A 22,316-nucleotide genomic window follows, 5' to 3' on the forward strand; every position below is an offset into this window, starting at 1 on the left:
TTCTTTTTTCTTCCCAGCGTCTCATCCGCCCAGGCAACTAAGCGCTTCTTCAGTGAATCCCTACCTTCATCCGGCAGTACTACGTCCACTGTACGGTCGCGTAGTTTCATGCAGGGTTAAATTGCTCGCTGACAACTGCGTTGTGCCACGCAGTACCTGAAGCGGGTCGGCTACTGCCCCGAAGAGGACCCTCTCATCTTCAAGCTCACTGGGCGCGAGATGCTGGCGTTGATAGCTCGGCTGCGCGGCCTAACGCCCCACGTGATGCACAAGGAGATCCACTACATCCTGCACCAGGTCGGCCTCATGCGCCACTCCAAGCACCTGACCGTCGATTACGGGTCAGTATATGCGAGACCAGTGACCAATGTCCGGCTCTCTATACCGCTACTCTGAAAGGGGCTCTGCAACGTTTGTGTTCACGCTTACAATGCGTTCGTGATTTGTTGGCCTTTCTGTAGCTCCCAAAGTTTATTAATCAGCTTTACACAGTCAGTCAATCTTTCAATCAGTCAGTATATATTTGTTTTTTGCGAAAGCTCAAGACGGGAAAACATAAGCAGTCTCGAACCACTGCTTGACGGCACTCGCCGCCCGTAGATGTCTACAGTGAGCACAATCACATTAATTAATAAGTCATCAAAATCACAATTCCGTGGACGAACATTATGAACGTAAGAAGTCACTGCACAAGTAACCAAGACAGGGTGTAACCAAGGTGTGCTAGCATACCGCATCAGTTCCCGCAAAAACAAACATGAAGGCTTTCATCCAGTTAGGCTTGGCAGAAAAGTACCAAAAGAATAAGTACAACTGATTTCGCAACGCATTCTAAAGAATAGAAAGTCATGTGGCGCGCAATTGCTCGAAAAGTGGTGTGTTCAAGAACTGGAACGAAATTGACTTTATAGATTGCGAAATTATTACAGCGGGAAACACTGCATAGAGAACTCATCTGGAGATTGTTACACAATCAGATGTACTCGTATCGCGCTGTGGTCGTGGTGAAATGCACAGCAGAGCAGGAGGGCAGGGGTCGACGAGTAGATCATCTTTAACAAAGGATACAGAAAAGTCTTGTACAGGTGAACTCTATGAAATAGTGAGAAAAGGTGTCTCGCCTACTCGAACCACGTGTGATTTGTTCGCACCAGTCCGAGAGCATGTACCGCCTTTTGTCGAGTTCGTTCTTCTCGTCATGGCCGCATGTGCCCCGATCAAACGTGTTCACCAAAACACCCTTGACAACGGCGAGAAAAAAAAAGTTGACTCGAAAGCTGCCACTGGTGTGACTGTTTAAAAGGTTCGATGAGCTGAACGGTGGATTTAGAAAACGAAACGCAGAAAGCTTCGCCACAAATGCTTGGGCATAACTCGAGCCCTCGTTTGCTGAACGAGATCCTACGCCTCGGATTTACGAAAAGAAGAGAGGAGCCGCTATAATTGCAACTTGGACCAAGAAAGCAAAGCGCCCACGTCTTCCACACCATTGCGCAGGATGAACATTTGTTGAAAGTTCAACTCGTTCGTATTGCCTGTCTTGCTGTGGTACGAGTTTATAATGAATGGTTGTCCTTGTGTTCACGGTACTCGGAACCGACACCCCTTCATCTTACGGAACAACCCCGGATTCGCGCGCGTTCGCGTTTGCCTCTCTCCAAGTACGTGGCCAGAGCCCTCGCAACGCGTCATGAGCGCACAGCGCGGTTTCCAATTTCGTGCTAGATCATCGCTGCAGCACTTGCTGCTCTCACGGCGACTCCAGTAAGCTCTAGCCTTTTGGAATTTCCTGCAGTGGTGGGTGTTGCGTTCGCATAACTATCACTTCCCAGAAATTTCCCTCCTGGCGGGGCAATGAGTGGCGGATCTTTTGCGCAGTTTCCTCCGACTTGTGCGCTCGCGAATTATACCTGGTGTTTCAGCTTGCTCGTGCAAGGCCTTAAAAATTGCGCCTGAGCCACATGCAAAAACAAGTGGCGGGGATCGCACCTGTCGTCACCGACACACAGCCATCCGCCACCACAACTCCATCACTCTTTACGCTGTACAGCAAAAACGCATCATTTATCCCACATCTCACGGCTACATTTGTTTCATTGCTTCAAGAGACAAGATATATCGGTAAACGTGGTATAGTTAAAACCATTGTATACGATTTATCTCCGTTGCTCGAGGCCGGTTCATGCCTTCGGTCTGTGTGCAGTATTAATCATTCGTTCGTAGCATGCTTGACGGCAGTAATCTTACTGCGCGTAAGCGCCTAGTCACATGGTACTTTCATTAAATCTCGCACGCGTCCTTTGAAGCCTGGAAAAATTTAAAGCACAGCAGTTATGATAACGAAAAAAAATTATTTGGATATTTCTCAATGGGCGCTACGACTTTTCCAGTGAACATACTGCATTTACGGCAGTACTTTAGAACTTGGTTGTAATTTATCGGTAAGGAATCACCTGAGCCCACAGTAAAAAATAATTTTGAATTGCCCAAGAGGGCAGTGAACAGCACAAAATTGGATCAAATCTCTCAACGCATACGTGAACTTTTTTAAATGTTTGGCAGGAGTTAGCATAAACACCGTGAATGTACAACAAATATATTTGTGGCTGTGAAATTTGTCATTATTTCAGGCCGCAAATTGAGGGCGGTGGAGACCAAAGGGCTCAGCCACTCAACATGTGCCCATGAGGATATATACAAAACATCGCTGCAGCGCAATACGAAATCAAAAAAAGAAAACATATTTAAGCAGCTGGTTTCCAGAGTATACGGGGTGATCATTTTTAAGCTTTCAGGAATTTTTAAATATCGCCTGTGACAGATAGCATTATTCTTGTCCTTGAGCTGGGTTAATCAAAGATGCTGACAATACTAATATGAGAAATAGAGACACGTATTCAAGTAATTAAATCATTAATAATTAATTTCCTAATTAGTTATGTTGTGGCGCTTATTGCATTTTGCGAACTGTTGCCGGTGAGCTTGCAAGATGTATCCACTTGAAATGAATTTCCAGGATTACACCAGTTTCGAGATATTATTTCTCCAAAGTGTGGGACGAAACATATGGGCGTTGTAGTTAATTTGTGCTTCAGTGCATAAAATAGCGATTTGTTAAACAGGTAAGTGGAACAACAGTGCATTTTCGCGGCGAGTTTGATGGCGCATATCCGTGAACTGGTGTCATTCTGGAAATTAATTGCAAGTAGATATGCCTTGCAAGCTCACCGGCTACAATTCGTACATTGCAATATGTGCTGTAAGGTTGTTAATTAGTTGAATATGTGTTTCCACTTATTTTGCGAGTAATGTCTGCCTCTCTGCATGATCTAGCTCAAGGACTAGAATTATGTTGTCTGCAACAGGTGACTTTTAATACATCCTGAAAACCCAATAAGGATCACCCCGCGTATAGCGCGAGCTGTCGCTATCGCTGCTTTGACGCTTCAAAATTTTGCGACGCATTTTCTAATAATAATAATAATAATAATAATAGTAATAATAATAATAATAATAATATAATAGGAACAATACAGTTTCAGAGCGACGTTGTTTAGCATGATTGACTCGAACGCGATTAATAACCACGCAGTGGCTCAAACAAGACGAGAACGACAGCTCCCTCCGTACAAATATTCACACATCATCCTTGCCTGGTTCACGCCGCTTCGCAATGACCAGAGCGTTCAGGTCAAAAGTCCTCGCGCAGCACAGGTGGGCCGCGTCACCAAGACGCCGTACAAACGCGATCGCGTCAGGCTGATTGTGGTATAAAAAATGTACACTTCATTTTCCAAAAGATTTTGCGGAACAGACCGTTCCAAAGTGACTTCGCAGCTTGCAGTCTCACACGAGTGCACTACAGTGTGAGCGGATTTCCAAGAGCGATCGCACGATCCAAAGCGAAAACATTCTCAGTTTTGATCTCAGATGGAACGCTCTGTGCTGCAGACAAAGACTTAAAGCGCATGAACGCCAGTAAGACCCTATTTTTGTCCCTGCTGGAAGGTGTCAGTTGTGCTTCGCGAGCAGATTACTAGACAAACCTAGTCTGATGGCATGGGATAGATTGACATCAGGTCTTACGACTCATCGATTGATGGATAGGCATTAACACCCCCCAAAATGGCGCAGCAACTGTGAGCGACACCATAACGGAGGGCGCTGGATTGCGCTTTAAAAATTTTGTTTCATTTAACGAGTACCCAAACCTAAGAATCCAGGCTTGTTCTTTGTCTGTCATCGTCCAATTGCAGCTGTATGACAGGAAGTCTAACCTGAACACAGTGCTCACCAGCGTAACTCCTTCGAGGTTTAGCCACCGTGGCTTGTGTCTCATGCTTTACAAGTTAGATAGCAAAGGGAAATTCACAGCACTGTCAAGACGGTGGGCGCCGACAAGCGGCTTCCTCCATAGTGATGTGCAGGTAGCTCGTCGTCGCAGTGAACACTGCTGAGCACTGAGGTGGGCAATGACAACTTACAGAAATTTCCTTATGCCCGTGGCAATAAATGTGCCATTTCTGTCCAGTTACTACTGGACAACACGAGCTTTTCTTTTTTAAAGTGCATTGCACATTTGATAAAAAGCATAGATAACACAGCGTGGCTCGGCTCACATTAAATATAGCCTGAGCTATTCTCTATTACATTCAGTGAGGTCGTAGTACGGCTGCCAGTCAAAGCACCAGTACAAACCTCAAAGCTATTACTTGTGTTCACATTGCAAAGGTACGAGTTTGTACCGCGGCACATGTCTCAACTAGTCGCACCATTGATGTCACGTGCAGCTTCCTGCGCTTGGTGTTTCGAGGCCTATTGAATGGTCCCGTTAATAGTGCATCAGATAGCTCCTTTAGACTCAGTGGTCTCCATGGAATGACTGAAGTTTACTTTTTGAACGTTAAAGGCAATACTCTCCGGGTATATTACAGCTGAAACGACTTACTGTAGCATCTGTAGCAATATGTCGGATTGCGGCACTCGCATGCGTTCGTTTTGTCTTGTTTCTAGTTCGGGTGCCCGCCGCAAGATGTCGCTGGCCATGAGCCTGGTTGGAGACCCAGCGCTGGTCATCCTAGACGAGTGCACATCCGGCGTGGACCCCATATCACGTGGCCGCCTGTTCCGCGCAATCACGCGCATCCAGCGGTCCAGCGGCATGGCAGTGCTCTTCACGTCGCACTGGTAGGCCGCTACTCGCAGTCGCACGCACGTGCTTGGGCGTGTTGCGCAAAACTGAGTGTTTAGGGTGCAGACTCTGAACTGACAGCTCAAGCTTTGAACGAAAAGCAGGCATGAAATTTACTGAACGCAGTTAGGAAGGGACTCAAGAACAGAGCTGGTACTCACAGTCCTGGTATACGCGCTATGCAAGGTCTTCGCCTAGCAGGCTTGTAGATATATGACCACTCTATACTAATGGATTCGGTGTCATGCGGCTATATTTGTTTACTGAGAGTTTCAGGGGAGATGCCAACGCAATTATGAGGTGCCGCAGCCATTATTGGTAAACTTCGTTGCTGGTGAAAACATAAATACAATGCATGAAATACTGATGAGAAAAATTTGGCGGGGGCATTCTAGCCAAAGTTATATATAACGTTGTACTAATTGTAGAAAGAGTCATTTTTCCAGCACCTCTCTAAAGATAAAGTTGCAGTTGCATCATTTAAATGTGAACCAATCAGAAATACAAATCACTATTGCTTTGGTGCTGTTTTCTTTTCTGTATGAAACATTCCAAACTTAAAGAGTCAAATTTGGGCTAGTTGATGCAAACTCGACTTAGTGTCTTGGGCGCCGAGCAGAACACAATAATAGGAGGATCGACAACAACGCTACTTGCAGCTCAATAAGTTTATGAAAATCACACAAAATGAATGGCTCCAAACAACACTCAACCAAGTCGCGCACCCGGCGTGGTTGCTTAGCGGCTATGGCACTGGCCTGCTAAGCACGGGGTAGCGGAATCGAATCCCGGCCACGGTGGCCCTATTTCAATGGGGGCGAAACGTGAAAACACCAGTGTACATACCCGCGTAATTTAGGTGCACGTTAAAGAACCCCAGATGGTGCAAATTTCCAGAGTCATCTCCCATTACAGCGTGCCTCGTAATCATATCATAGTTTTCGCACGTAAAACCCCATATTTCTGTTTAAGTACCACATACCTAAAGAGCCCAGAAAATGAACGAAGGAGGTGCAGAGACTAGCCACGCCTTCAAAAAAGGCCTATCTTAAGTGCAACTGACAAAAAACTTACATGGCCGTTGCATGCCGCCGCGATTTTCGACCAACCACCGCAAGCTAAGTAACGGGAAGCGGACCGATCGCAGACGCCGGCGCCATCGTCCTCAGCCGATTACCTACTTTCACTGTGCTGGCTCGGCCCCATCGATACCCTCTCCACTCGGGCCTGCTCCTCGCCTCTTGTCAGCCAATCATATAAAAGAAGCTACTCAATGTAGGGAATGCTACTCGTTTTTAAATCAAAAGCGTGACCACCCATAAACGAGAAGCGCGTTTGGTTGGGCTTTTCAAACAACGCTGCGGATTACCGCCCGATGCTTGCGTCCGTGGTTGCGTAATTTTTGGCGTCAGGAGATCAGAATAAGAACAGATAGCTTTACATTATAGGGGTCCCAGGTCTGCATCATTATAGTCAGTACTGGTAAATGCCAACTATTGATATTTACGCGTAAACATTTGTATTCCCCTTTCAGTTACTCGCTTGACAACTTTGTCCCCCGCGCCTCGTCACCCGCACAGTGGCCCTGAAGCAGTCGGCCACCCAGGGCTGCACCATCATGTCAATACTGGTTGGATTGGATTGGATTGGAAAAACTTTAATAGAAGTCCTGCAGGACGCACGTCAGCGCGCAGTGGGCGTCTCCCACGCAGGGACCGACAGGGAGTACCTGGCGGCCGCTGCGCGAGCCTGCTGGAGCCTGCTGCGAGCCAGCTTCCCGCCCATTGCTGGTTTTGTAGGAGCGGGCTTCGTATGGTATTCTCCCACTTGTCGGAGGTGGAGCCGGTCGGAGCGTTTCTGCACTCCCAGAGCACTTGTGCGAGTGTCGCTGTCACCCCGCACGAGGGGCACGCATCGTCGGGGTAAACGTTCGGGTAGATGATGTGTAAGGTGGCGGGGTTTGGATAAGTATGTGTCTGCAACAAGCGTAGCGTTAGCGCCTGCGGCCTGTTCAGTTTGGGGTGCGGGGGCGAAAAGAGAAGTCGTCCCAAGTAAAAGCGTTTCGTGATTTCATTATACGTTACTGGGGCGTCCCTGTTCGTCTGCAGCTCATCGAGACGCGGTTGCCCGGGGGTGACGGCACGGTCGGTAAGCGCGCGCGCAGCGTCGTAGGCTGTCTCGTTGAGGTTGGGCGGTGCGCCCGGGATCCGACCCAGGTGGGCGGGAAACCAGATGACGGTATGGTGTTTGAGGGTGCTGGGATCAGCGCCGCGGAGAACGCGTAACGCCTGATCGGAGACGACTCCTCTCTCGAACGCTTTGATGGCCGGTCTCGAGTCGCTGAATATTGTCTTTCGCTTATTGTCGAGCATTGCCAGGGCTATGGCCACTTGCTCCGCCAGCTCGGGGTCACGTGTGCGTACTGTGGCGGCGTTTAAAGTCCGTTGCGAGGACGAGACCGCTACCGCAACGAAGGCTCGGTTGCATCGGTAGCCGGCGGCATCCACGAAAGCGACGTCGTCCGCTTTCTTGTTTACGCGTTTGACGAATGCGGTGGCCCGGGCTAGGCGCATGCCTCGATTGTGTTCCGGATGTACGTTTCGGGAATGGGTGCGATCGTGATCAGGTCGCGGAGCTCGTGGGGAACCGGCGTAAACTCCGGCGGATCCTGGGTGTTCGGTGGGAAGTAGCCGAGCTCGCGCAAGATGTGATGGCCGGTCTTGGTCATCGTCAGTCGTATCATCTGCGCTCTCTCCTGAGCCTCGGCGATCTCTTCGAGCGTATTGTGCACCCGAAGCTCGAGGAGTCGATACGTCGGCGTGGTGGTCGGGAGCCCAAGAGCTTGCTTGCACTACCTTTCGGATGAGTGTATTGAGCTTGTCATGCTCCGATTGTTTCCACTTGTGCATTGCTGCGACGTATGTAAAGTGATATAGGACGAACGCGTGTACGAGACGCAGCAGATTGTCTTCTTTGAGGCCGCGGTGATAGTTGGCCACTCTGCGTACGAGTCGTATTGCGTTGCCCGTCTTTGTCATCAGCTTGTGGACCGTTTGGATGTTTGATCCGCCCGCCTCAATAATCATTCCCAGTACTCGGATGGAGTCGACCCTGGGGACTGGGCGACCGTCTCGGGTGCTGACGGTGATGTTGCGCTCGGTCGGTGGTTTCCATCCCTTAGGCCTTTTGCCGTGTCGTTTTGGGCAGTACAACAACAGCTCCTATTTGGCCGAGGAGCACTTGAGGCCCGTGTGGTCGAGGTAGGACTCTGCGGTTTCGACTGCCTCCTGCAGAGCGGATTCGATAAAGCCGTTCGACGCCGCGGAGCACCAGATGGTGATGTGTAATGACATTTACACGTAAACATTTGTGTTCCACCTTCAGCTACTCTCTCGACGACTTCGTCACCCGCGCATCATCATACAAGTACCTTGGTATTCTTCTAACACCAAGCTCTTCATGGTCTGCGCACATTGAAAAAAATAGCAGCTAAAGCCTCGCGCACGCTAGATTATCTCAAACGCAACCTCCATGGAGCTCCTTCCTTCACAAAAAAAGTATCAAGCATTAATCCGACCCCAACTAGAATTTGCGGCTCCAATTTGGTCACGTCACCAGTCATATCTAATCCATATTCTCGAGTCGATCCCAAGCTGTGCTGCACGTTTTATTGCCAGAGACTGCAATCCATATTCGAGCGTATCCAACCAGATACGTTATTGTCATGCGTCAACCGGAAGTTGTCATTGTCCCTACCATCATGGGAATCACGCTAGAATTTACCGTTGCTTTCTTTTCTGTAAAATAAATTCATTCATAGTGAACACTCATCCACCTTGCCTGTTCGTCCATCCCGCTCACATAGGCACTTGCACAAATACGTCAGCTTCCCGCGCATTTTTCTTTGTAGTAATGCATTTAAGTTGTCTGCTTTGTCACGTGCTATAAACATGCGAGTGGTCTTCCCGATAACATCGCTGACATTAACAACTCTCTAATCTTCAGAAAAAAATAGTTGTAATGTTTGGGTTGTGTTCAAGTATTCCTATTTTGACCCTATTATGTAATTATGCAACAATCCTATTAACTGTGTAAACCTGCTTTGTAGTGGTAGAATCTTACCTTATATGACTGGATAATTTCAGTTTGAAAATGTTGTATTCATTGATTTCACGTCGCACGTTTATATTTATAACATTGTAGAAGTTCTTTTTTGTTCTTTCTTTGTTATTATGTGACGCCCTCCCCCCTCACGCAATACTCCTGCTGTACCCTCTGAGGTGTACGAATAAGTAAATAATTAAATGAATAAATAAATAAATGGTTTCCTCTTGCATTGCTAGCGATCGCCACAACCACAACGCTCAGAACAGCAAATGTATGCTCCTACTCTAGTGTTGTCAAGCGCGTATACACATAGCAATTTCGAGCCGCTCTCCGTCTTTCTACAACATGCTTAAAAAGACAAACATAGACAGAAACGATAAAGGCAATATGGGAAATGTCATCGCATACGCATCATCGTTTTCTTTTCTATGCCTGTGTCTTTTTTATGGTAAAAATTCAAATGTAAAAAAACATCAACTAGGCCAAGAACAAGTTCCTCAACAACACGCTTCTGATTCGTCTCCTCTCAAGTTCCCGCAGCCTGGCTTCAACAGCCCCGCAATCTTACGAACAGGCGAGGCCGTTCACTTCTTACGACGAGTGAAGGAACAAGATTGACTTCCCCATTCGGGCGTACGGAAGCAAGTGAACTCGTCTTTCAAAGAACAGGGAGAGTGGCGCGGGCGGAATATTAACACCATCGTGATCGTGAACATCATGTTAATTTCATTGCGCGGTCACACTTGCCCAGCGCCTACCGAACTGGCACATGGATGCATGCAAACTTCCTGAGTTAATCACTTCACGTAATTCTACATTGTCCTTGTTTGTGCTAGTTTCCTTCCCTCGGAACAAATTTTATTTAGTGACGCACGCAACTCAATTTCCTGACCTCAGCTGCAATACAATTTATACGAGTCGTATTTTCTACCACCTCTGATGTTCAATCCACAGTCTCATCTTCGAATCTCTCCACGTTACACACCTGCCATTTTATTGCGATAGCAATTATATGGACACTCCTAGCCTATTTTTGCCGTTGGCGTCGCCGTGATGTTCCTATGAAGTCCAAGGGTGATCACACCGTCGCCGCTTGCCTTCCGCTTTATGTGCGAGTGAAAGCGTGCAAGGGGAGCCGACCATCGCGGCTCGATCTCGCCCGCGCGAAAGGAAGGAAAGCGGCGAAGAATGTCTTCCGTCGCGTGCGAGGCACCGGAGAAGGGAGGCGGCGTTCTATTCTGACTGCAACTGTGAATGTGGAGACTGCGCGCGATCGTATCTTGGAGATCGATCTGCGTTGGGGGCAGGGTCTAGGTGCGTAGACGGCTCGTGCCTTTGTGCGTGTTGTGTGTTCTCGGCACTCAGTTTGCGTTGAAGCGATAGACAGCACAAAGATCACTTCGCTCGCTGCTGCTGCCGAGCTTCCTAACGCCAGCGTGTTGACAGCGAGTGTCCGCGGTCACCGAGTGTGTTGTGTTAATGTTGGCTGTGCGCGCTGACATCATGCTTGTTAATTCAGTTAACAAGCGAGTGTTTACAAGTTGATACGGCCGATAAGAGTGCTATGCATACTTCGTATGGCTGTCTGCTAATTTGCTATCGCAATCGATGCTTCGCCTTTCGGGCGAAGCTACGCCTTTTTTTCTCTTTCTATGGCACGTTTCCCCTGTCGTAAGCTTACTGTCCGGTTTCTTTATTACGCAACACCATATTTCATGGTTTGACCTCATCGCCGCACTGGTTGCAGCATGCGCGAGTGCGACCAGCTGTGCACCCGCGTCGGCATCCTGTCGGGCGGCGACTTCACCCGCGTGGGCGACACGGTGGCCCTGAAGCAGTCGGCCACGCAGGGATGCACCATCGTAGTGAAGCTGACCGTGGCCCAGAGCACGCAGGAAGGCTCTATCAAGGAGATCAACCGGGGCATCAAGCGGGAGTTCCCAAACTCGGTCATTGCCGAGAAGCGAGAGGTGAGCCTGTGCACCTCTCGAAAGTTGCCTTGTTTGGGTTTATTAGGAGGCCAATGAGCTTCAAATAATGCCAGCAGCGGAGGCAGGTAAGCGTTTGCGTATTCAAGAGCAGATTTCAAGCGATCGTGGTTGCAGGTGAGCGTGATATGGGTGGAAAGGCCGTTGCTACGCGAGCAGTGCGTAAAAAAAAACGTGGGTCCGTGGTGATGCGACAAGATTTGGATGGATAGTGCGAGATAGACGATGCCCGTGAGTGAGAACACGAGCATTCCCGAGCGGCGAGAAAACTTGCAGAAAAGGCATAATTTGGGTATTTTAAGACAGGAAGCCAGAGAGTGTAGACGAAGCTGCTACTTTATTGCTGTAGAATACACCCTCTTCATTTGAGGGCGTATTGTACACGTGCCAAATATGGGCGTAATGCTGACTGTACATATGACACGTCGTGTCCAAATGCTTCTCTTCCACGGGCCTCAGAGGTTGGGCGACATTTCTCCGTTTCAGCGTTTCAATATAGAGGAAGACATTCAACAAGAGCTGACACAACCATAGAGCTCAGCGTCCGAATGGACTGTAACGCACCAAGCAGATGATGTGAAAACCTGAACCACACTTCCTGTTTCGTTTTTGGGCGCGCACGTTTTGAACGCTAGCTGGTACGCCTTACGCCGGCTGCGCTGATCGGCGCCGCACTATCTTGGTGCAGAATGTTTTTTTTTTATTATTATTCGTTAAAATAAATATAATTACAAGCGATGTTTACAAGCCTCCATCGAATCTGTCCTCTGTGTAACGTGCTGTTTTATAGACTCAAAACGCCTTGTGAAATGAGGAATTATTTTGCTCTATATCAATGCTCGCTCCGGGCTTTTTTTTTTTTTTTTTTTTACGGTCGTCCAATCTTGTGGCACCAGGTAGCAGCAGTGGTCCTGGTACAGAACTCCACCACACGTCAGCTGAGAAAATAAAGTAAATTGTAAGCCTGCGTCCTTTTGGTATTTAGACCTGATAGGAAAACACCATATAGAGGCAAAACGTGCGAAAGTGGTGAATAGGCGACATTACGTATCAAGGCAATTCGCCGTTACAAACATAGCGTAGAGAATACCCGACTCCTCCCAAACAATACCGTCCATAAAATACGATAAAGACATCCAATTTCCAAGCGTTCCCCTATTCCCGTGCCTTAATTCATTTTCTTTTAAGAGCACAAATACACGGGCAACTGCACGTTTTCGACACAACTTGGCGTGATAGCTGACGTAATGTTGCGCCACGTATACGGAGGTGGGCAGAGCACAGACTCCCAGCCAGTCCATGCTAGACGCTCGCAGAATGCCTTCTACTCGCACTCAAGACAAATGCGTGGTTGCAAAGCTTGTTTTCAGTCCTTCAGAGGACGGAATATTCGCAAGTTCCTGGTTTTTGAGCTACTGGGCGTTATCTTTTGCGTGTTCATGGGCGCAAGCAACACCCTCTCGTGTTATCACTCTTGGCAGTCGCTCGTCACGTTTTAGACAAGCGTGGGTACCAAAATATGGTATATGCTTGAGGAGGCCATAAAGATCATCACAAACTTGGCCCCGTAATACTCCGTCAGCGCGAAACTAACCAGCGTTAAAGGGCCCATGACACGGCCGTCCAACAGTTCTCAGTTTATATTTGTTACTGAGAATAGAGGGCCCATAATATGGCTATACAAAAAAAAAAAAAACATTGGGCTCTCAGCGCACATTTTAACCCGAAATTTCAATTTGAAGTCGCTGCCTCTCAACTGCTCCGACCGACGCCAGCCGCCATCTTGGCAAGGCTGTGTGACGCCACAAACTGAGGGGGATACCTCTCTCTTCTGCGTTGAAACAGTTCGAGACCACATTGGACGTATTTAATTACACGCTCTAGCACCCAATGGCGTAGGAACGGCATCGCCGCTGAATTGTGCCCGCAGTTCCTTCACTTGCGCGATGGAAAGCCGTAGCAAACCGGAGATGCACCAAGACGCACGTGCAAAAAGGAAGGAGCCCGTGGCGACCACGACGTATTTCCAGCTCCTGCAACCACTTCCGCTTTTTCCAGTCCAGAAAAGCATGGCCTTCGAGAGCGGCTTCTCTTACCCGAGGGAGTCGTTCCCGGTGGTGCAGATTCATTTTGTCGCCACTCAGTGTCGCCAGACTGCTTTACGGTTCAACTTCGGCATTAAAAAATTCGAATAAAAATGTTTTATTCTACCGAAGGCATTCAAACTTTGCCAGCTCACTACGGGACGCGTACGGTTTGACGTGCAATGCATAATATAAGCTCGAAAATTTGATGTCAAGGCCCCTTTAAACTAACTGCGCCACAGCGGCCGACCTGTATTTCACCCCGACATGTCTGTCGCACGTCCTGTGCGGTCAGCGTGCCCGAAAAGTACCCAAAAAGGTACCGAAATTAGTTACAGTAATGTTGGGGCCCACAGAGAGCGCCACAAACACATTCCAGTAGGATTCAGCACACGCCAAACTGCGTCGCAACGCCCGGTGCGGCGAGTGGGCCCAAAAAGCACCCAAATAATTTTCAATAATGTTGGGTACACAGAAAGCTTCGCAAACATATCCCAGTACAATTCAGTACGCACCTAACTGCACGACAACCGCCGAGGTGTTTTTCGCTACCTGCATCAAAGCCCTTGGTGCCGTGACCAAAGCCTAAATTGCTTGAAATGCACCGCAGATAGTAAAACAAAATTTCTCATCTTGCCGGGGTCCAATTAGTGCAGGAATGCCATGCCGAGAGCCTTAGAAACCAGACCTACACAGAAAAAAAAAACATGCGCTGCAGGCCTCGCTCACTTCAGTGGCTTGTCTGGCGCATGGCGAATGCATCTGGCGCGCCACTGACTTGCCGCTAGGTAACTCAAGAAAATAAGTCGAAAGGTAAAAGTTAATTTATAAGCAAAGCTTTTTATTTATAGCGGCAAAACATACAAAGACCAAAGCATTGTCTGTTAACTTCAGTTCACATTCTTTCTTTTTTTTCGATGCTCGCGTCAGCTAACAGCTGATGTGAATATTATCGTGACGTCTTTCTTGTTGCCAGTTTTCGCCGAGTGTCCGTTCTTGCTGAATTTCTTTCTCTGTGGTTTCACGAACACTATACGTCATTCATTTTCGCAAGCTAGAGATCACGAAATTTATTAGCGCGAAAAAAACAGGCATTCTTTGCCTCAGCGTTTCACTTTCTGAGTTACTAGCTGCTCCTGTCGCGGCACACACGGCTTGAAAACGCCCAACTACTAAAGACTAGTTAGCAGAACGGAAGAGGGTGACGTGCCGGGTAAGCGAAACTGCCGTATGCCGCTAAGAATGGGCACGGAGTGAGAACGTCGCCTCGGGAGAGCTAGCTAAAGATAAGCAGAGCACCAGCGAATGATGGCAATAACGTCGCAACAACGCTAGCACAAGTTGGCACGAGAAAGTTCGGCGAATAATAGACTACATAAAGGGCTTTGTGAAAACGTTATTACACGATGTACTGAAAGATTTCGCCAAATATGCTGTGAAAGATTGTGTGAAAAGATGTAGTTGTACGACGTAATGAAGAGGTCTATGATCTGTGACAAAAAATTTAGTACAAGGTCCATCCACAAAAAAATACACACACTGCAGATGCCTCATGTGCCTCCCCGCTCCAAAACATAGCACCCGAGAGACTGCGATAGAGAGAGAAGTTAACCTCCCCCGTGACGTCCTAGAAATGAGCGATAGTCAATGCCCGATGCATTTATACAATCTTTCCTTCAGTCGAACAGCGCTGCCACTGCTTCCTTATCACGGACAATAGTTAACGATTGAAATAAACAATTCAATGAGACAAAGGACAGCATGCGCTGCGTGTGTGCTCAACAAAGAGTGCTTAGCGTATGACGAACGTCGAGCAACACGAGTATGGTCGCCGGGAACGTCTGGGAACGCAGGGGACAGTACCTGTAGCGCGCGGTTCCGATTAGTCACGTCTCGTGCATTTCCGATCCCCTCCAGGTCGTTCTCGAGCCACATACGGTCGCACACTCTGCAAGCAAATCCGAATTGTTTATCCAGAATGTCTCGTCGGAACTTGGCATCCGCACCTTCGAAGTCATTCACTCGGTCCATCCGGTACCTCTGCCGCAGTATTGCGTTGCGAGTCTGGCGTCGTTGTTCGTTCGGAGGTGCCCGGGCTCGCGATTGTCGTTTTCGTTCAGCATCGCGGGAACGTTCTTATTCGGTGGTCGTTTCGCGCCGGCGCCGTTTACATTCTCGTTGCTGTTCCCTCCGGCACTCCTCGTACGCGTATTGTTCATTCTTCTTTTTTTCAAAAACATCTGTTCTTACCCATGTGCCAGGGACCTCTTTGGGTCCCACGTGTGACAAGAATACCGTAGTTGAAGGGCGCGTTACAGGTTCCAGAGCCCACAGGAATATGTGCCATTGAGCTTGGACCCTTTATGCACTATCACCAGGATGGCCCACATGATGCTTACTTGCTGTTGACGGACGCCGAAATAACTACGGAAGGTTAGTCATACACAGCTTTCGCTGTAAAAAACAAAGAAACAAGAAAAAGAAGATGTGACGGTTCCTTTGATGCAGCTCTTCAACAAACGTATCCTGTAGCAGCGCCATTTTCAACCGCGAACCCACTGTCCTAGTGGCTTTGGCGTTGCGCCTCTTTAGGAGCACGAGGGCGCGGGATCGAATCCCAGCGACGGTGGCCGCGTTTCGACGGGGGCGAAATGCAAAAGACGCCGCTGTACCGTGCATTGCGCGCACGTCAAAGAACTCCAGTTGGTCGAACGTAATCCGCAGTCCACCACTACGGCGTGCCTCATAATCATGTCGTTGTTTTGGCACGTAAGTCTCCAGAATTTTCATTTTAATCTAACCTCCAGCCGCGGTACCACAGACAACGGAAAAAAAAATCCCAGACGCAGAGCAATTTATATTGAAGTTTGTCATCCTTAAGCAACAACTGATAAGCGATTCTGTAGGGGTGCCTGTGGTTCTCAAAGGTACGAGCAAAGTGTGGTACACGACATTTCTTCAAATATTTTATTCGGCCCTCATCATAATAAACCAACTGTGGCCGAAAGGCGAATGCATGGCCTCATTTTAGGACTAGGAAAAAGTGATCTTATGGCCTGTGAAGGCCACGCCTGTCAGGCTATCACCGGCCGTGTACGAGCCATACATGCACTGAATGCATTCCTACTTCTGAGAGCTGTCACAAGAGAGCACCCCCTTCCCCCCGTATTCACAAAACTTCCCTTGCATAACTGACTTTCGCAAATTACTGCTTGGATTGTTCGACATCTTCAAACTATCGAAAAACTGCAACTTCTAAAATATTTAAAACGTCACTATTGCAAGATATCGCAAAGCCTCCCCCCCCCCCCTCCCTCGTCCAATGACCTCCTTGAAAACTTTAAAGAAAAAAACCGGACGCCTTGTTTGTCTATAGAGAAGGTGTCAATTAAACTGTCAATATGTATAGAAACCAACTTTTATGGTCATCACAGTTTAGTGACACTACAGTTGCTGTTTTTCTTCTTCACAGCAAACACTCGCCAAAGCTTAAAGGGACACTAAAGCGAAACAATAAATCAGTTTAGACTAATGAAGCATTGCTTGAGAACCCTGCAGGCAGTCATTTAAAATAGTTTGATTATTAGATGAGAAAATGAAGGTGCAAGTATCAGTATTTGATTTTCGCGCCGAAACCCCAGCGCCGGTAAGTCAGCGTGACGTCAGGGATTCCAAAGTATATTTTCGCATTTGGGCCGCGTTGGCTAAATAAAGGTTCCCGAAACTTGCCATGTTTAATATTTGGCTCCTTTACAACACAATGTGGTCAATCTGTACCGCTATATATAATTGGTAGGCCCTAGAAGATACCATCAAAATCCAAGACGTCACAACCCCCAGGTGCGGGAGCTTAAGTAGGCGTCGCCACCCGTATTTCGTTCTTGCGCTTTTTCTGGCTTGCCAAACGTCTTATCGTTGTAGAGTGGTGTTTTTGTTGTTGTATAACGGTAATTTACTGATGCAGAAGAAATCATTTTTCACTCTAGTGTCCCTTTAAACAAGAACTGTTTATGATGTTTCCAGTCCTCTACGAGTTTCTTGTTCACGAAGAGCGAGACGAGTTGGGCCGTTCCTCATATACGTAGTAGATGGCGCAACGATCTGGCGTATATCTCTGGTAGATTTCCGCGTGTCTGATAAGAGGCGTCGGCAGGGTTAATAATGATTCCAAAAGAAGGCAGATGACAGTGATTTTTTCGTGTCGATGACAGTCGCAGAATTCCAGTCAATGTTGTGGCCCGTGTTAAGGTGATGTTCAGCTAGTGCGTTGGCGGCGTCGTGTCCTTTAGCTGTGTCATTTTGGTGTTGCTTGATACGCCGTTTGAAGTGGCCTGTTTCTCATATGTACGATGCGTGGTAGTCTTGACAGAGGTACCTTATGCATCATTCCAGGGTGGCGTTCACATTCCAACGGGCCTTTCACGCGGAAATCTTTCACGCGTACAATAAAGAAGCTAACCAGTTGGCTTCTCCATTTGTACGGGGGCAAGTGTGCGACTTGTATGTGATAATTCTTGAAAATTCGTGCAAGCGTCTCGCGTATACCGGGAGCATAGGGAATAGGTGCAGTTTTCCATACTGTGAGTGGATTTGGCTCCGGGAGGCTCTGTGGAGTGGCGCTTCTGCTGACGTAGCAGTTGGCGAGGGCAGCCGTTACCTGCGAGATGATGTTTTAATTTTTTTTATATTTGTATGAAAAAAGACGGAATGCACGCTTGAACAAAGAGACTGCCACAGAGCGCTTGTGGCCTATGGGATGCATTGAGGCAAAGCTGGGGCACTTGCCCGAATGTGTGAGCTTCATATACACGGTTGTAGAGCGGCAGCCGCAAGAACGTTGAACAAGGACGCCGAGGAAGGCAATTCGTCCGTTGTTTACTTGTTAAACCGTGAATTCAATTCAACATTCCATAGAGTTCAGGTGGTCTAGAAACCGTAGAAACCGTTGCACTTTTGAGCTGTGGATCACGCAGAAACAGTCATCTACGTAACGAAGGAAACTTTTTAGAGGCCGCTCGAAGGTAGCCAAAGCTTTTCTCTCGATGACTGCAAGGGCCAAGTTTCCGCATGTCACAGAAACGAAGGCATCCGTGGCTATGCCAAACACTTGTCTGGAATAGTTCCCATTAAACACGAAGTAAGTGTTGCTAAGGCAGAAATACAGAAGACATCAAAGATATTCAACCTCGGACGGGGTTCTTGAGGATTATTAAGGGGTACTTGGTTATTACACTCAAACTTTGACGAGTGTTTGTTTGCTGGTAAAAATAAAAATGTGTACCCCTCGCCAGGCAGTGTTCCGTCAAACCCTGGACTATACAGCTGCTGTGTTTAAAAATAAAAAAGTCACCTACCGTGGTTGCTCAGTGGTTATGGTGTTGGGCTGCTGAGCACGAGGTCACGGGATCGAATCCCGGCCACGGCGGCCGCATTTCGATGGGGGCGAAGTGCGAAAACACCCGTGTACTTAGATTTAGGTGCACATTAAAGAACCCCAGGTAGTCGAAATTTCCAGAGTCCTCCACTACGGCGTGCCTCATAATCGGAAAGGGTTTTGGCACGTAAAACCCCATTATTTAAAAAATATAAAACTCGCGGTTTCGCTCGAAAGGCAAAGCATCGATTGCGATAGCAAGTTAGTAGACAGCTATACGAAGTAAGGAAAGTAGCTTTATCGGCCGCATAAACTTGGAAACAGTTGCTTACTAACTGAATTAAGCATGGTGGCAGCGTGCACAAGCAAACAGCAACACATCACACTCCATGAGCGCGGCTACTCGCTGTGAAAGCGTTGGTGTGAGCAAGCGCGGCAGCAGCAGCGAGCGAAGTGAACTTCGTGCCGTTTATCGCTTCAACGCAACAGCGGCTAGAACACACAACGCGCACAAAGGCATGAGCCGTCTGCAGATCCCTTTTAAGATGCGACGTGCGCGGCCGTGCGAAGTACTTCTTCTTCTTCGTGATTTGGGAGAGGGAAAATACGCTCAATTCTGCAGCCCATATGGGAGCACGGCACAGCGTAATAGGGATGGGGGCGGGGAATGAAAGATGAGAGGATGGAGGGGGAAAGGGAGAGTAGGTTTCAGGCAGCAGACGTCAGCATCATCCAGGGGCGATGGCCGGCGCTCGAGGCAGAGGCCGTGCGAGGCCGAAGTCTATTGGCGATCTAGGAGCCCGTTTGAGTACACATATTCAAGCAGGCTTCCCAGTGCTGGGAGGTGGTAGCGGGCCGGGAAGAGCAGGTGTGTCCCTGAGGTAGCCGGGAGTCCATACCATCGGTAGGTGGCAGTGACTGGAGCACGCACTTGTTGGCAGAGTCAAAGAGCTCCCCCTCCCCCCTCCGTCCCGCGATGCCTCCCCGCTTTCCTCCATATATGGCACGCAACATAGGCGAAAAGTTTTAATTTTTTTTTCCCAGAGTTCTGGAGCCCGACCAGGTTTCCGAATCCCATATATATATATATATATATATATATATAATATATATCGTAAGAAGCCAACAAACATGGACGCAAAGGATAACATAGGGGAAATTACTTGCACCTACTAAATGAATTAAAGAAATGACAAATTAATCGAAATGAAAGTGGATTTAAAAACAACTTGCCGCAGGTGGGGAGCGATCGCACGTCTTCGCATTACGCGTGCGATTCTCTACCAATTGAGCCACCGCGACTCCGTTTGAGCCACCGCGACTTCGGCATCACCGAAGGGGGGGGGGGGGGGGGAATGCGCCTGCTCCGTCCGGAAAACTCCGTAGGGGGCTCGGGCTTCGGAACCCCTCCGTAGTCGCCGCGCATGGCGCATGAGATTGAGCCGCGATCGTCAGTTCCCCTTGCGCCCGGTCGCGAAATATGCAGTTGCTGCCGGAGCACAGCGCCGCCTTCCCTCCCTCTCTCCCTCCCACACATCCCCCCACGGCCTTTCGCGCGACGGAAGACGGCGCGTTTATTCTCCGCTTTCTTCTTCGCGCGCGCCAGATTGAGCCGCGATCGTCAACTTTCCTCATGTGCTTTCATTCCCACATACAGCATACGCCGCGCGGCGACGGTGTTGTCGCCCTTGGATTTTATACTGAACTTCACGGCGACAGCGACAATGCGCCTGGAGCGTCCGTATACTTGCTATCGCAACACAATTTTCAGCAGAATGTGACGTATTGTACTAATCTGATTTTGTTCTTATAAACAGTTTGCATGCGAAGCCCCCGATGATCGTATCGCCTGCGCAGGACCAGATGCGCTACCGGCTCAAGCCGAACATGGACTACCCGCTTATCTGGAGCGAGGTGGTCTCCAAGCTGCACATGCTCCAGGAAGAAATCAAGTTCGAGGACTTCCTGGTCAACGACACCTCGCTCGGGGAGGTGTTCATCGGCTTCGCGCGCGAGCGAAAGATGGTGGACTTCGGCGACAACCAGATTCGCTACTACGAAAAGGACGCGCCGCCGGGAATCGCTAGCGTACCGATCACGACGTAGCGCGCACGATGATTAAACGCCAACCTGCTATTGCTGAGGGGCGTGCGCCATCAGTGACGTTTGTGCGGCCTCATTGGTTATCACACTTTGTTTACTGCTGATGCTAAACAGCGTACTGTGGCTGGCGCTGTCATTTCATTGCTATAAGGAGTTCACCTCGAAGAGAACGGGAAAGTGGAATTTCTTTTCTTGTAAGTCCGAGAAAGCTTATTAGAACATTTTATCATGCCGCTCGATAAAGTCGAGCACCGACCTCCACATCCTTCGTAAATTACTGTGCGAAGGGCAGCTTAGCTAGGGAGACCTATCGACTTTATTTTGCCATTGATTATGTGAATAAGTACTCATTATTGAGGTTGTTCACGTATACAGTTCTATGGTATGAATGGCATCGTGGTATATGTTTCACCTATGAAAGGGAAAAATTGATTTCCACCTTGCGGGCTTCCGCAGAACTGATTTGCTATACCTTTCATTTATTTTAATGTACCGCGGATCCGGATCACGAGACTGAAATAACCAGAAGAAAAAGAATGGGCTGGGGTGCGCTTGGCAGGCATTCTCAAATCATGAACAGCAGGTTACCACTATCCCTCAAGAGAAAGGTGTATAACAGCTGTGTCTTACCAGTACTCACGTATGGGGCAGAAACCTGGAGGCTTACGAAAAGGGTTCTGCTGAAATTGAGGACGACGCAACGAGCTATGGAAAGAAGAATGATTGGTGTAACGTTAAGGGATAAGAAAATAGCAGGTTGGGAGAGGGAACAAACGCAGGTAAATGACATCTTAGTTGAAATCAAGAAAAAGAAATGGGCATGGACCGGACATGTAATGAGGAGGGAAGGTAACCGATGGACATTAGGGGTTACGAACTGGATTCCAAGGGAAGGGAAGCGTAGCAGGGGGCGGCAGAAAGTTAGGTGGGCGGATGACATTAAGACGTTTGCAGGGACAACATGGCCACAATTAGTACATGACCGGGGTAGTTGGAGAAGTATGGGAGAGGCCTTTGCCCTGCAGCGGGCGTAACCAGGCTGATGATGATGACGTAGCATTCTTGGCCTACTTCAGCAAATTTGGGTCTATCCATCCAGTCTCTACGCCCCTCTCCGACGAAGACAGCAGGTCGACGCTTTATCGCTTCGCAACAAGTGCGCTCGGTCCCCGAGATTCTCAGCACGCACCGGCGCGCCACGCATCTCGGAGGAAAGCACGAAAGAGAAGGCCGACCGCGGCGCACGGCTCGTACGTGACGCGTTTCGTAAGCGGTCGTATTGTGTGTCGCTACATTGGGCTTGATTGTGAAACATTATCGCGCTAACGTGTACGGACTCGTCGTGAGATGGTTTCTGGCAGAATTTTTCGCAATTTTAGCACAGCTAAGAAAACTTCATATTTGACACGCGTGCCATAGGCGGCGAGTGCGTAAGTTTCAATGTACACATTTGACGTAGTTATGCAGTA

At 48.4% G+C, this 22,316-nt stretch overlaps 1 protein-coding gene across 1 annotated transcript in view; it reads left to right on the forward strand.

Moving 5' to 3' along the window:
* Positions 1–20,893, forward strand: part of LOC126540637 (phospholipid-transporting ATPase ABCA3-like) — an 80,266-nt gene extending 59,373 nt beyond the window's left edge. Inside the window, exons 11-14 of the mRNA XM_050187478.2 lie at positions 154–341; positions 5,014–5,187; positions 11,046–11,268; positions 20,602–20,893. Coding sequence (XP_050043435.2) covers positions 154–341; positions 5,014–5,187; positions 11,046–11,268; positions 20,602–20,850 — 834 coding nt within the window. The 3' untranslated portion in view covers positions 20,851–20,893. The remainder of the gene's footprint in view (positions 1–153; positions 342–5,013; positions 5,188–11,045; positions 11,269–20,601) is intronic.
* Positions 20,894–22,316: the final 1,423 nt, after the last annotated feature.

Source organism: Dermacentor andersoni, chromosome 2, assembly GCF_023375885.2.
Source record: "Dermacentor andersoni chromosome 2, qqDerAnde1_hic_scaffold, whole genome shotgun sequence".
In the NCBI taxonomy this organism is placed as follows: Eukaryota; Metazoa; Arthropoda; class Arachnida; order Ixodida; family Ixodidae; genus Dermacentor; species Dermacentor andersoni.